This window comes from Oryzias melastigma, unplaced genomic scaffold, assembly GCF_002922805.2.
Source record: "Oryzias melastigma strain HK-1 unplaced genomic scaffold, ASM292280v2 sc00349, whole genome shotgun sequence".
In the NCBI taxonomy this organism is placed as follows: Eukaryota; Metazoa; Chordata; class Actinopteri; order Beloniformes; family Adrianichthyidae; genus Oryzias; species Oryzias melastigma.
The window spans coordinates 90,078-106,200 of NW_023416947.1; the positions used below are offsets into that span (position 1 = coordinate 90,078).

The 16,123-nt window shown below is 37.8% G+C and overlaps 2 protein-coding genes and 1 long non-coding RNA gene across 4 annotated transcripts in view; 2 read left to right on the forward strand and 1 right to left on the reverse strand.

The window, feature by feature from the left end:
* On the forward strand, window positions 1-1,872 carry LOC118598340 (E3 ubiquitin/ISG15 ligase TRIM25-like). Its single transcript, XM_036210988.1, has one exon. It carries the CDS (start codon window positions 26-28, stop codon window positions 1,658-1,660), a length of 1,635 nt encoding a protein of 544 aa, XP_036066881.1. The 5' UTR covers window positions 1-25; the 3' UTR covers window positions 1,661-1,872.
* Window positions 1,873-5,088: 3,216 nt separating this feature from the next.
* LOC112138098 (E3 ubiquitin/ISG15 ligase TRIM25) overlaps window positions 5,089-16,123 on the forward strand; it is a 16,329-nt gene continuing 5,294 nt past the window's right edge. The window contains exon 1 of one of the 2 annotated variants that reach the window (XM_036210987.1): window positions 5,089-6,426. In XM_036210987.1, coding sequence (XP_036066880.1) covers window positions 5,111-6,426 — 1,316 coding nt within the window. In that variant the 5' untranslated portion in view covers window positions 5,089-5,110. Of the gene's footprint in view, window positions 6,657-16,123 lie in introns of those variants that run through there. The other variant, XM_024260663.2, reaches the window with a different exon arrangement.
* On the reverse strand, window positions 8,896-12,150 carry LOC118598341. The gene is made up of 2 exons (XR_004947464.1): window positions 12,014-12,150; window positions 8,896-11,044 (listed from the first exon to the last, which is right to left on the reverse strand). It is a non-coding gene; the product is annotated as an uncharacterized LOC118598341 (long non-coding RNA).

A 16,123-nucleotide genomic window follows, 5' to 3' on the forward strand; every position in this document is an offset into this window, starting at 1 on the left:
TGAACATTTCCTGTAAGAAGAGAGAATGGCGCAGCAAGTTTATCTCAAAGAGAAGCTGATCTGTTCGATCTGTTTGGATCTGCAGAAGGATCCGGTCACTATTCCTTGTGGACACAGTTACTGTCTGGAATGTATTGAGAACTTCTGGGGAGAGGAACAAAAAGCTCTCAGCTGTCCTCAGTGCAGACAAAGCTTCACTTCAAGGCCTGTCCTGGTAAGAAACACTATTTTAGCAGAGTTGGTGGAGGACGCAAGAAAAGCAGAGCTTCAACCGTCTTCATCTGAGCGTTCTCCAACTGGACCAGAACATGTCGACTGTGATTTCTGTGAAGGAAAGAAGCTGAAAGCTGCCATGTCTTGTCTGACCTGTTTGGCTTCTTACTGTGAGCAGCACCTCCAGCCCCATTTTAGGGTTGCTGGGTTAAAGAAGCACAAGCTGGTCAAAGCCACTCTAAAGCTTCAGGAGAACATCTGTCCTCGTCATGATGAAGTGATTAAGATCTTCTGCCGCACTGATCAGAAGTGTATTTGTATTCTCTGCTCCATGGATGAACACAAAGGTCATGACATGGTGTCTGCTGCAGCAGAAAGGGCTGAAAGACAGACAAAGCTGGGACTGGATCGACAAAAAGTCCAAGAGAGAATCCTCAAGTTAGAAGAAGATTTAGAAGAGCTTCAGCAGACGGTGGAGACCATCAATCTGTCTGCTGAGAAAAGCATCAAAGAAAGTCAGAACGTCTTCAAAGGTTTGATCCGTCTCTTGGAGCAAAAATGCTCAGAAGTGGAGCAGAAGGTCAAATCCTATCAGATGGAGGAAGTGAGGAAAGTGGAAGAACTCCAGGAGAAGATGCAGCAGGAGATCACCAAACTGAGGAAAACAGAGGCTGAGCTGGACCAGCTCTCATCTACAGAAGATCATCTCCATTTTCTCAACAACTACTCCTCCCTGTCAGATCTGAGTGTCTGTACAGACTTAGCCAGCTTTCAACAAGCTCAGCACTGCTTTGATGATGCTCTCAAAGCTGTGTCTGAGGCCACAGAGAAGCTGGAGGAGACTCTCAGAGACCAGACCACAAAGATTTCACACACACTGGATGTTATTCTGTTTGAAGACTTCAGATCCAGAGAGGACTTCATGAAGTACTATCATCAGATCACACTGGATCCAAACACAGCAAACACACTTATATCTCTGAGTGAACAGAACAGAACAGCAACATTGACACTTGTAAGGCAGAAATGTTCAAATCATCCAGACAGGTTTGATGAATGGATTCAGGTTCTGAGTGCAGAAGGTCTGACTGGACGTTGTTACTGGGAGGTGGAGTGGAGCGGGGAGGTTGATGTGTCAGTTGCATACAAAGATATCAGTCGTACAGGAACCCGTGATGAATGTGGGTTTGGATGTAATGATAAATCCTGGGCATTGATGTGTTCATCCACTGGATATCAATTTTACCACAACAAGATCAGTGTTTCTATTTCAGCTCCTCAATCCTCCAGAGTTGGAGTTTATTTAAATCACAGAGCAGGAACTTTGTCTTTCTACAGCGTTTCTGACTCCATGACTCTCATACACAAAGTCCAGACCACATTCACTCAGCCTCTGTATGCTGGATTCTGGATTTGCTTTGGAGGAATGATCAGGTTGTTGGATTAAAGTAAAAATCAGTCACTGATCTGTGAGGCTCAATGATGAAATATATCTGCAGTGTAGAAAACCAAAAATCTCAAATCTAATGTATAACTAATAATAATAATGAGTAAATAATAATGTAACATTTAATCTTTTTTTAAAATAGTTTTTGTTTATCAAACAAAACAACAGACAAAACACAGGGTTTATTGTGTGATTAAAATGTGAAAAAATATTTTAAAAAATGCAGTTTTCTAATAAACTTACATTTAAACAGAATAAGAAGAAAAAAACATAGTAAAAAAATTCTACTAAATGTCAAAAAAGAATAAAAATGATTTCTTAACAACACAACTGAACACGAGTACATGAGCTTCAAGAAGACGTCCTCAAAGCTTCATGAAATCTTCAAGTAAACATAGTTTTCTGATTATCTTTGTTTCAAAAACAATTTTGAAGTTGTTGATTTTTCTGCTAAGTAGTAATGTATTAAAGTCAGTTTTCTTTTGCTGTAAATATTATAATATAAAATGTTTTGATTTATGAAAATTATAATCTCTGTCTTGTGTTTTGCAGTTAATAACAGTGAGTCAAAAATCAAAAGTGAGTAACTGATTGATCAGGGATGAGATGCAGATGAATATTTACTGATTTCATGATCAAATTATGTTTAATCTTTTGTTTCAAATTAAAACATATATATATTGAAAGTTAAAACGTTTGTCTGTTTAAGGTGTTAAAGTCTGCATGGATGTCTGTTTATAAACCAAATTTTAAGAAGACTTTTTTTGGTGGGTTCAATATTCCTATAATAAAATAAATATCAAAGGAACAACAGTTTGTTGGTTATGATATGTAAAATTAAAAACTATATAAGTAAATACAATGTCTCCTTGACTCTTCATCATTAAGACTAGATATCATTGCTATCCAGAAACAGAACATCTGTCATGTTTTTCATCTTTTGTTTCCACACTGTAACATAAATTGTGTAAATCTGTAAGTCAGGAAACTGATTCTGAAAACGTCTCTTCTCACAAATGACCTGTTAGTTTCTCATGTACACAAGAAACCAGAACTATTGATACTTTAGGGGCTCCATAGAAAGACATAAAGAAAGAGTATAAATCAGGGGCGGAGCTACAGCCCCCCCAGCAAAGAGCTCTTGCCACCCAAAATTTTTGAGTCAATAATGAGAAACACCACTTGATGCTCACAGATGCGTTCTCCCCTAAAACTGGTTTAGCTCAAAATCCACCCAAAATGTCATCTATATTCCTCCACTCCTGGTCCTTAACATCAATAGGAGAGTTAGGAACCTTTTTCAAGCATTAGTTTCACGTAGGACGGGTAATAGGCGGAGTTCCATCCACCATCTATTCTTTACGAAGACCAAGTTGAGCTGAAGCCTCACTTTTGCTGACAAATGTTCCAATCTAAGGTAAGTTTTGCAAAGATAAAATATGTAAATACTTCATGAATACTTGTCTCAATGCCACAAAGCACTAGAGCACTTATGATGAATATTTTTGAAGATATTTGATGATTTGGGTTTGTCGCCACTGCAAAGAAAATGTGGAGCCTCATCTAAACGTTGTTCAATCAACACTCGCACATATTTTCTTTAGAACCTGCTCTAACACAGATTATTTATAGTTATTTTAGTATCATTGTGGTGGGACAAATGTGATTTCTGACCATTATAAAACGTGATTTATTATAGTGATTTAGTTATGGAAGCATTTAACAATTCACAATTATTACATATTTGTTCTTTCTACTGCAAATTATTGGGAGGCACAGATTCTGGCTGGATCAGCAGCAGACGACAGAATCCATGTCCCCTCTCGTTTTAAGTATCATATGTTGTTAGAAATACATGTTTTTGATGCTTTCATTTGTAATGACCTTCCACTCTGCTGTTCTCATTTACCATCCCTTCAAGACTTCGCCGTCCTCCTGCCACCACATAGAAAATGTTCTAGCTCCTCCACTGCTATAAATATTTGTTGTTGATTTTTTTATTGTTGTTCTCATCCTCAAACAGCAAAGTTGTAACAAGTGAACAGAATCAAGTCGTACCATCAGACTGTGTTACTTTCTGATTTATTACACAACTTTTGAACATTCCACAACAATCATGCAGGAAGAAAAGGGGAAATATACAAAGCTTTACAGGCCTTGTTGATGCACTTATGAATTTAAACAAGAGACAAAAATGACTTAAATGTGGGTTTAAAAATACAGCATTCATTAATTGTGATGTATCAAAGTTTCCATGGTAACCTACAACACATTCAACATATTATTGGACCAAATCGAATCATTTCAAAACTGTGTCAGAGCAAAATTAAAAGATTTTCTCTCTAATTTCTGAACTGATAAAGCTTGAATTATTGAAAGATAATAAATATTTAGTACATGGTTCAAAAATTACATTTGTCAGATGATCCATCAAATCATGTTTGGTTAAGAGTGATACACATGATGTTTTGATTTGTTCAGTCTAATTAAAGTAAAGCAAACTAACTTTAAAAACTGTTTTTGTCAGAAACATTTTTCTTGAACTCAGCAGAGTTAAGGAATTTTGTGAAATGTAAATATTGGAGGAAACGTTATTTTTTTAAATGCATATTTTAGGAGTTTAGTTTAATTTTAGTTTAAATTTTAAAACATCGTGTTAAAAAAAATAAAAAAATTCAAAATCATATATGGGGTCAAACTATTACAGAAACAGTGCCCTCTAGCTGTAGACTGAGGAACAGTTCTACAGTGAATTAATAATTAGTTATTAACAGTCGATGGTTTCAGTAAAGCTAAGTTGAGTGAAAACCATTGTTTTGAATTTAAAATCTAACTCATATTAGTTTATTTTACATAAGAAAGAAAGAAGTGTAAATGTCTGCCAAAAAATTAAAATAAAACATCATTTTCATTTTTACTTTGAGCTTTTTAAACACTTTCTGGATCAAAGGTTTTAAACAAACTGAATAAATGTAAATGAAAGAAGCACTTAATAAATTAAACTTTCACCCACAGGTTTTTAAGTCAAAAATTACTTTTTAGTAACGTCACCTGGATGACGTTTTTTTCACCAAAACGGAATTTTACCATCAATGCTCAAATCTTCCATCCAGTAAAATCAGATTTTCTGTTGAAAACATATTTAAGCTTTATTTTTTTTTCAGTCATAAATTTTCTTCTTTTATAAAAACAGAAAGAGTACAAAAACTTTTTTTTTGGACTCCAAGCTGCACCGACTAACATTCAAAGTTCATTCTCTTCTGTAGCACATTTCACACATAAACAGTATAAAAGTATTAAACAGTTTGAAGTTCACAATAACAATATTTCTGTTACTGGGTGTGACTGGAGATCTACCTGTGACCTCTGCTTCCTGTTCATAGTCCAATAAGTTGTTCCTGCTCCCTTTCCTGTCACTGATCTGTTAATGATTCATGTAAAACTGAATTCATGCAGAACAGTGAAGGAGGAACAAGTCTTTATCTAGAAACAGAAAGAGAGATTAAACATTCCCTGAAGGACACAGAAATGGCGCAGCAAACTTTTCTGGATAAAGAGAAGCTGATCTGTTCGATCTGTTTGGATCTGCAGAAGGATCCGGTCACTATTCCTTGTGGACACAGTTACTGTCTGGAATGTATTCAGAACTTCTGGGGAGAGGAACAAAAAGCTCTCAGCTGTCCTCAGTGCAGACAAAGCTTCACTTCAAGGCCTGTCCTGGTAAAAAACACTATTTTAGCAGAGTTGGTGGAGGACGCAAGAAAAGCAGAGCTTCAACCGTCTTCATCTGAGCGTTCTCCAACTGGACCAGAACATGTGGACTGTGATTTCTGTGAAGGAAAGAAGCTGAAAGCTGCCATGTCTTGTCTGACCTGTTTGGCTTCTTACTGTGAGCAGCACCTCCAGCCCCATTTTAGGGTTGCTGGGTTAAAGAAGCACAAGCTGGTCAAAGCCACTCTAAAGCTTCAGGAGAACATCTGTCCTCGTCATGATAAAGTGATTGAGATCTTCTGCCGCACTGATCAGAAGTGTATTTGTATTCTCTGCTCCATGGATGAACACAAAGGTCATGACATGGTGTCTGCTGCAGCAGAAAGGGCTGAAAGACAGACAAAGCTGGGACTGGATCGACAAAAAGTCCAACAGAGAATCCTCAAGTTAGAAGAAGATTTAGAAGAGCTTCAGCAGACGGTGGAGACCATCAATCTGTCTGCTGAGAAAAGCATCAAAGAAAGTCAGAACGTCTTCAAAGGTTTGATCCGTCTCTTGGAGCAAAAATGCTCAGAAGTGGAGCAGAAGGTCAAATCCTATCAGATGGAGGAAGTGAGGAAAGTGGAAGAACTCCAGGAGAAGATGCAGCAGGAGATCACCAAACTGAGGAAAACAGAGGCTGAGCTGGACCAGCTCTCATCTACAGAAGATCATCTCCATTTTCTCAACAACTACTCCTCCCTGTCAGATCTGAGTGTCTGTACAGACTTAGCCAGCTTTCAACAAGCTCAGCACTGCTTTGATGATGCTCTCAAAGCTGTGTCTGAGGCCACAGAGAAGCTGGAGGAGACTCTCAGAGACCAGACCACAAAGATTTCACACACACTGGATGTTATTCTGTTTGAAGACTTCAGATCCAGAGAGGACTTCATGAAGTACTATCATCAGATCACACTGGATCCAAACACAGCAAACACACATCTATCTCTGAATGAACAGAACAGAACAGCAACATGGACAAAAGTAGAGCAGAAATATTCAAATCATCCAGACAGGTTTGTTAAAAGATCCCAGGTTCTGAGTGCAGAAGGTCTGACTGGACGTTGTTACTGGGAGGTGGAGTGGAGCGGGGGGGGTTGATGTGTCAGTTGCATACAAAGATATCAGTCGTACAGGAACCGTTGATGAATGTGGGTTTGGATGTAATGATAAATCCTGGGCATTGAGGTGTTCATCCACTGGATATAAATTTTACCACAACAAGATCAGTGTTTCTATTTCAGCTCCTCAATCCTCCAGAGTTGGAGTTTATTTAAATCACAGAGCAGGAACTTTGTCTTTCTGCAGCGTTTCTGACTCCATGACTCTCATCCACAAAGTCCAGACCACATTCACTCAGCCTCTGTATGCTGGATTCTGGCTCCCAATGAGTTCTGGAGGAAAGATCAGGTTGTTGGATTGAAGTAAAAATCAGTCACTGATCTCTGAGTCTCAATGATGAAATATATCTGCAGTGTAGAAAACCAAAAATCAGGAAAATACTGTTAATGTAACATCTAATTATGTGTTAAAAATAGTTTTTGTTTCCATCCATCCATTTTCTTGACCGCTTCATCCCGTTCGGGGTCGCGGGGTGCCGGAGCCTATCCTGGCCGCTGATGGGCAAAGGCGGGGTACACCCTGGACAGGTCGCCAGTCTGTCGCAGGGCCTCAATCACACACACATCCACTCTCACATTCACACCTAGGGGCAATTTAGAGTCACCAATTAACCTATGAAGCATGTTTTTGGACGGTGGGAGGAAGCCGGAGTCCCCGGTGAAAACCCACGCATGCACGGGGAGAACATGCAAACTCCACACAGAAAGGTCCCAGCCGGGATTCGAACCGGGGCCTTCTCGCTGTGAGGCAAGAGCGCTAACCACTGCGCCACCGTGCAGCCCTAGTTTTTGTTTATTAATCAAAATAACACACCAAACACAGGATTCATTTTGTAATTAAAATGTGAAACGATATAAAAATGTGGTTTTGTGATAATTTTAATTTTAATCAAAACAAACACAAAAAATAAAATATAAAAATGTATCAAAAATCAAATAAGAATAAAACATTTCTTTACAACAAAACTGAACACGAGTACATGAGCTTCAAGAAGACGTCCTCAAAGCTTCATGAAATCTTCAACTAAACATAGTTTTTTGATTATCTTTGTTTCAAAAACAATTTTAAAGTTGTTGGTTTTCCTGCTTAGTTGCAATGTAGTAAAATGTCTTTTTTTGCTGCTAATAACATGTATTGAATATCAAAAGTGAGTAATTGTTTGATCAGGGATGAGATGCAGATGAATATTTACTGATTTTATGATCAAATTATGTTTAATCTTTTGTTTCATATTAAAAATGATATACATTTATTTTAGAAGTTAAGCGTTTATCTGTTTGAGGTGTTAAAGTCTGCATGGATGTCTGTTTATAAACCTCATTTTAAGACTTTTTTGGTGGGTTCAAAATTCCTATAATAGAATAAATATCAAGGAAAAACAGATTGTTGATTATGATATGATTATTTTCTAGGAAACTAAAAACTATAAAAGAAAATGCAAAATCTCTTTGACTTTTCATCATTCAGACTATATTAGTGATTTCCAGAAACATTATATTTGTCATGTTTTAATCTTTTGTTTCCACACTGCAACATTTAATGTGCAATAGTTGAGTCTGAAGGTAAAATAAAACTCAATAAGCTCACATAATGTCTGAATCAGGAAACTGACTCTGAAAACGTCTCCTCAGAGCAAATGACCTGTTAGTTTCTCATGTACACAGAAACCAGTAATACTGATACTTTAGGGGCTCCATAGAGAGACAGACAGAAAGAGTATAAATATTTGTTTTTTTATCTTTGATCTCATCCTCAAGCTTCAAAGTTATAAGTGAACAGAATCAAGTCGTACCATCAGACCGTGTTACTTTCTGATTTATTACACAACTTTTGAACATTCCACAACAATCATGCAGGAAGAAAAGGGGAAATATACAAAGCTTTACAGGCCTTGTTGATGCAGTTATGAAGTACCTTGGCCTCGTTTCTTCAGAAAAACTCAAATGTGAGGAGACGCCGCGAGTGATGGGAGACAAAAAAACATGTCAGAGAACAATAACAGAGATCAATATTTAGAACTGTGCTCCATGTGTTCACACATTCAAATGCATCCATGTTTATTTTGGTTCAGTTTTAGGATTATCCCAGGACTTTTTCACATGAAGGATGCAAACTTCAACCAAACTTCCTCTTATTTAGCTTTGTATTCAGCAAAGTCAATGACACCAGAACAAACAATGACATTTACAATGTTAGAAGACTGTCAGCAATCCATAGTATTGGATCATTTTGAACACATCCATTCACAAAGCACGTCCAAAGTCTGTTCTTTGGAGTCCTGTTGAAATTCTCTCTCAAATTGTTCACACAGCTGATAAAACCACCTCTAAATCTCATTTAAACTAAAACTTCCACCTTAATCATTTGTTTTTTTTTTACCCTTTGTTTGACTCTTTTCCCATTTTGAGCCATGATATTTACCACAAATCCACGTTTAGTCGCCTACATCACAGCACAAATGCTGCTGATTCCTCCAGGTTGAAAACATCAAACACAAAAGCAACAACAAACTGAATCCTAAAAGGAAGCTGCATGGAGAAGAGCAGAACCCGGAAAGGGTTGGAGCCCAGGTTGACTCTATAGAGCCCTCTGGTGTCTGCATGGAGAAGTGCAGGACTCTGAAGACATCCTGAGTTTGAAAACTTTCCACTGAAGTTTGAAAGTTTTCTGACTGAAACGGAAAAAAACTCAACGTAGATTTGTTTAAAGGCTTTCTTTATGAACAACAACTGTATCCCTTTTTACAGCGACCATCAGGTGAACTTCATCAATTAATCAAATAATTCACTATTTTAGCAGCTTTTACAAACAGCATCTGTGCTGGCAGACTTTCAGTTCTTTTTTTGGTGGGACCCCCTTCATCACAGTAAATTCCACTGCTAGTGTAGAAACTCAAAAGAAGCTTCATCACATATCTCTGACATTCTTTTATTTAAATAATGTAACTGAACATCAAAATACTAAAAATGTATTTAAAGAAACAAAAACCAAAAAAATGAACACCTTTAAACATTTTAACCACTCGGTTCAGTTATTGAAGATTTGCAACACCTAAATGGCAGCTTATGGCTAATTATTTCTAGTTTTATTAGATTGTTTTGAAAAGTTCTGTAGAAATAAAGCTGGCAATGCTGATGTGTAAGTGACTGGAAGATTTGCAGAGGATGGACTGAAAAACCTCAGCAGCACATTTGTCAGAAGAGAGAATGTGACAATCATCTAATAAACACATGATTATAAGAACAGAATAAAAATAAATACACAAAAATGTAGAGATACATGTGTGATGAAGACTATTCTGTATAATATTCAACCAACTTTTTCTGATAAGCAAATTAAATCAGTCATTCAAATACTAGTAATAGTTTCAATGTTATTGTCATTACAGTAAATGATGGGAATGCAAAGATTCAGTAAAACTGCAGTAAATATAGGATGTGGTAATGTTATGTATGATAATATAATGATGTGTACTTTAATATTTCTACTGATGAAAAATACATGATAAATGGGCTGCAGACAATATCAACTGTAACACAACAAACAGCCATAAACCTTTGACTGTGGAAAAATAAATGGGATTTTGATCGACTTTAACAAGATGGAAAAAAGGGAGAAAACTACATCAATGGAATCCACATCATGAAACATGATCCAATATTTACACATTTTACTAGAGAAGGAAACTGTTGTGGTTGTTACATAACTAATTACCATAAAAAACTGATGTTCTGTAACATAAACTGTCTTTAAAACACGCTCACGCCTCGGTATTTATAGATTTATGGTAAAGGTTAACAATATTATCATTAGTTCTGCAACAGCATAATAATATCATGAACTGATTGACATAATTGTTACTTTAATTGCCTCTGTCTTTGCTGCTTCGTTCCTCCTTTTCTCTTCTCTTTTTCCCTGGGCATCAGAAGGTTGTCAGTTGACAGACTGGTGGGTAAAAGCTGGTAAAACTAGAGTCAAATAGTCAGTTCTAGTGTAGTAGATGGATCACAAGTGTGTCAGTAACAAAGACAAAACAGAAAGCAGCAAAGACCAGAGGGCATGATGGAGATACAAAACCAAAAGAGTGAGATTCAACCATCTGCAGACAAGATGGTGGATGAAGCTCCACTCCATACGCCGAGGTTCGAGGTTCTAGTTACATTTTAGTGACATTTAGGGCAAAAAATCAATTTCTGTTTCATGGACTAAAAATATATCAATCTAGGGTCAAATTTTCTCGGGAATCTGAAAATGGAATCATTTACGCAAAAACTTTTATGGTTTTATGGAGTCATTGCTTCATCATGGAGAGGTGGTCGCCCTCTAGCTTTCGGTATTGCTTGTTCCTCTGAAGATTCCTTGACAGGTCCTTTTGTCTCAGCTTATGAACTTGGGTTGCATGAGTGCGATATTCCCTCTTCTCTTCACCAGTAAGCTTGGAATACTCCCGGAAAGGCCTGCCTCCACCCCTGGAAAGCTTTCGTCTTGGCATCTTGTCTCGATTCAGTCAGTCTGGAATGTAAAAAAATTGTCAGTTAGCCTTTATTTCATAACACATGCAACAGTTATGCTTAGTTTGCTTACAAATAATATAAGAAGCCTTTCCTTAGTTGTTCTGGCTGGATAAATTGGCTTTTTGAAGAAGTTAGTAAATACATGCAAAATTGGCAGGTGTTTTCTAAAACAAATATGAAAACTTGGCCGTAATAAAAACTTGATCTCAATTTATTAAAGTTTTTAGGTTTATATAATGTAAATTGCTTATAGCCCATATAAATGGGTATAAGTGATTCAATTTTGGTAGCTCTACATTGAAAATTGAGTGAATGCAAGTTTTTTTTTTTACGACAGCATGTATTTTTTTCACAAACTGAAAATTTATGGGGATAGGGTTAGTAAAAGTTATGATTTTACTTAACTACTGTTAGAATATACTGATGTGTTAGGTACTGCTTTATTCCCAACAAAATTACAAAGAGATTGATGTATAATACATGCAGATTTACTGTTAAATCAGCTCTATAGGGTGAATCAAAAGCCAAATTCTTACCTAGAGGCTCAAAATTTCCAAACAAAATTGTCACTGGACATCTTCGGAAGAACTCGCTGGTACGACATCATTTCTAATAGCAACCACGGAAACTGATACTCATTCAAAAGAACACAACTTTGAGCTCTTATTCTAAGGTTAATAGTAAGCAAGTAATCAATAATTTGCAAGCAGCAACAGGATTAATCTGTGTATTCAAATTATTCTGTCACCAAAATATGGTCATTTTCACCTACTTTTCAGCAAACATCAATCAAAAGGTCAGCTAAGGTCTAGTAATACACAATTTTTGGTGTTATATTCTAAAACAACACTATTTTTTCTATAAAATAAAAACACAAGACATTGCATGTAAGGTACCCATTTATTCCACAGTATTTTTTTCACATTGATGTCACAAAACAAAACTCAGACTTTCAACCTTGTCATACCAGAAGCTGAAGTTGGTCTTCACCATAACAGGAGTTTTTCTTCTTTGTGTCACATGATTGAAAGTGTCAAGTTTGTCTTGGGATTGTGGATGTTTGGAGAAAAAGGAACAAAATGAAGAGAATATACACTTCCAAGTCAATCAGTTTAAAAGATCGACTTAAATAAGATATCTAATTATACAGTATTGAAATGTGGTTGTAGTGATTATTGAATGCAGAACAGCTGGTGATGTCTGGGAACCGCGAGCAGTGGCTGATGGGAAATGTAGTGAAGATGAGGCTCAGGTGAAGGTCAATACTCAGGGGATGCTCCCTCTGGTGGTCAGAGAAGGAGACACATGCTTGCATCCCAACATCATCTTTTTAAAAGATTATAATCAAATTAGCACTGCATTGAATTGTATTAAAGTATTTAGTGATGTGTCAGGGTGAAAAATGAATTTTAATAAATCCATTTGATTTCCTTTGAAAAACTAGCAGTTGGTAAGAAAGTGATATCAGTACAGAGACGGCTCTTTTAAAGATCGTTGATGATCTTAGAATTAATTTAGACTCACAGAAAGTTTCTGTTCTTGTGCTGCTGGATCTTAGTGCCACTTTTGATACGGTAGATCACCAGATTTTATTAGATAGACTTAGGAGTCTTGACAAAACTGAAGCTTTAATCATCGGTCCTGAAGACAAGAGAGAGATGGTTTTACCCAAGATCAATAATTTTAATCCTTCTCACTGTGTAAGAAACTTGGGTGTACTTTTTGACTCTAAGCTGAATTTTATCTCTCACATTAAAAACGTTGTTAAGACTGGATTTTATTATCTCAAAAGTATCCCCAGAGTCCGCCCATTCCTCTCTCTTGCCAGCACAGACGTGCTGATGCATGCTTTTATTTTTAGTCGTTTAGATGATTGTAATTCCCTGCTCTCTGGTTTACCTCAAAAATGTATTTCAAACTTACAATTATTAAAGAACTCATTTGGCACGAGTTCTGACGAGGACCAGGGGCGGGACCACTTTACACCTAATTTAAAATCGTTGCATTGGCTCCCTGTGTATTTCAGGATTGATTTTAAAGTTCTCTTAATGGTTTATAAATGTTTTAATGGTCTTGGGCCTTCTTATTTAAGTGATCCTCTTTTAAAGCAGGAGTCGGCAACCTAGGGCACGCGTGCCACAGGTGGCGTCATGAGGAAAGAATCCATTCACGCAGGGCTGTGACTGTGACCCCACCCACCAATATAAACGCTGCTGGATTTTTTTCTTTTTTTCAATAAAACTTTTATACACAACACAACGCACATTACCTTCATGATGGGTGATTTAAATTAATGCGCACCATAGGGAAAAAAGGTTGCCAGTAAAATTAAAAAGCTGATAATTCCTGTGTTTTGAAACTGTTGCCAATGAGACAAGTGTGGTGATTTGAGCACGTGTTTCTCGATGAACTGTTTGCGCGTGCATGAAAAGCATGAAGCAAAAGTTTATCACTGCAAACTTTTTTTTTTCTATCATATTTTTGTTGTCGCTGACATTTATGAAGTTATGTTTTCATATGGGGATTTTCATCCATCCATCCATCTTCCTGACCGCTTTGTCCCTTTCGGGGTCGCGGGGGTGCCGGAGCCTATCCCGGCTGCTGATGGGCGAAGGCGGGGTTCACCCTGGACAGGTCGCCAGTCTGTCGCAGGGCCTCAATCACACACTCATTCACTCTCACATTCACACCTAGGGGCAATTTAGAGTCACCAATGAACCTATGAAGCATGTTTTTGGACGGTGGGAGGAAGCCGGAGTCCCCGGTGAAAACCCACGCATGCACGGGGAGAACATGCAAACCCTTGCTGTGAGGCAAGAGCGCTAACCACTGCGCCATCGTGCAGCATATGGGGATTTTTTTTTTTTTGTAGGTATTTGCTGGGTAAGTCAATGTTTAAATTTGCGGGTCTTGCTCTTGCTCACGGCTGGAGTGGACCTGTTGCTGTCTGGTTCTGGTGGGCGCTGTGGTGATGATCTGTGGCTGATCTGCTGGTGGTTTAAGAGATTCCCGATCTATTGTTTCCTCACAGCAGATCCAAGTCTTACGTCTCTTCTAAAATTATATTAATTAATTCCTGCTTGTATGCGGGGGCAAAGGGGGGTTGGTTTCAATTTTTCTTCTTTTTTGTATTTTATGTTTGTTTTTTTCTAGCTGCAACAGATGAAAAGAGCTTTTAATAAATAAAGATTGATAAGTTTAGTTGTTGAATAATAACCAAACAAGGTCAGATTAAACCCAGACTTTCTTTCTGTTCTGCCGAATGTCAATACGAAATGTGAACAATTTTTAAAATTAATGTTACAGCTGATCATCACAGAATTTCCTGGAGGTGAAAAAGAAGAATGATGTCCAGTTGCATAAAATTTAAATCACTACAAATAGTCAGCTAACGAAAAAGTAAAACATTAAATTTTATATGCAATAAAAGTATCACCACAGACTGAACTAACAAGTTACTCAGGTCATGTCTCATAATAGATAAAGGCCAATATCACACTCATGTCTGTGAAGTTATTAGATATATTGATGGTATTTTGTTCGGATGTACCCAATCCTATTGTTAGAAAGGCTGATAATCTAAAAGGGACTATATCCGTGCGTGGAAGGAGACCTGCTCTTGGCTGCTCTCTGCTGCCCTCTGCTGCACGCACGTGCAGCGACAGTGGTGGAGGAGTGTTACTATGCAGGTGCATAGACTGTATATAATTTTTTACAGTCTATGTGCAGGTGAAGTTAGGATCCGCAACAACTCGTTCAACAAGTTACAGAGGTGTATTGTTTGTTAACGAGGGGATAATTAGCGCATGCACTGGTGAATGTTATCAGCGTGCGTCACTGACGAGCTGTCAGTTTGTTTATTGAGGAAACCCCTTTCTAATGCGTTCTCTGTTAGCCAATTCGGTTAGCTTGTTTACTTTCATGTTGGTTTAGCCACTGAAACCGAGTATAAAGGACGAGTAATGCTAATTTTATAGTTCAGCATTTGTGTTTAAGTTTATGTCATATCTTCAAAAAAGCAGTGGTTTCATATGAAGTGCAAAATGTTAACAAACATTGTTATAGAGTCTCTTTAACCTGGAAAGCAATGACAGGGACATTTGTGTTACAGTTTGAATTTACCAAATTGCTTTATTGCTCAGTTTTGTGCTTTGGTTTATTTGTGGAAGCATCTAAATGTAGTTTGATTTATTTCTCATTTATTTCAGCTTCAAGCTTAAAGTTTCAGTGTGTTCTTACCATAGACTGTAAAATTAATGGACTGAGCGAGCAATGAGGTCCCCCATTGGAAATGCATTACTTCCTCTCCTCGCGAAAGTAGGCCGCCGCTTTCACAGTCAATTCCTGAAACGGATACCGCCATTTGCAACCCATCTTCAGCGATTGGTCTGAGTCATAGCTGAGTCATGGAATCTACAGGAAGTACTGTCGCCAATCAGGAGTGAGTTTATTGCAACCGTCCACCTCTTTCCACGCCTCGACCACGAGACCGCGAATGTAAACAGCTTCTACTTTAATCACGGCGGCTCGGGAGAATGGCTTTTTAGGTTTCGTTTTGATCACGTGGTCAGAAATCCTCTGGCTCTTTTCTAAATGACGTCGTTCCTGGTTAAGGTTAGGATTACGGTTATGGTTAGGGTTAGAAAAGCAAATTGTTCGTTTGTGCGGCTGTCTGTGATGGTCACGCCTCCACCAGGGGACGTGTCAATCGTGGAAAACACATTTTAACACGTTTAGGACCGCGTGTATTATATGCACGCAAAAACTGGTTTTGGCGTATATTATACACGGTATTTCCCAAATCGTGGCATATGTACGCATTTTACTGAGACTGGGCTGATTGTACAAGTCATTGTTGAAGCCTTTGAGGCATTTGACTCTGTCAGCGGTCCTTTTGGATTTACTTAAATTTATTCCTTTTTGTCAAAATAAAAGGCATTTGGGTGACGTTGCTGACCCCCTCGCGCGCTGTCTCTTCACATGCGCTGTCAGGTTACCGTCTGATCAGATGCACGTGAGAAGCGCGTTCAGCGGTATTTAAAATAAATAACCATCCTAACAAGTGAACAGCTGGATC

Coding starts and splice junctions, on each gene's coding strand:
- LOC118598340 (XM_036210988.1), top strand. CDS start 26: ATGGCGCAGCAAGTTTATCTCAAAGAGAAGCTGATCTGTTCGATCTGT.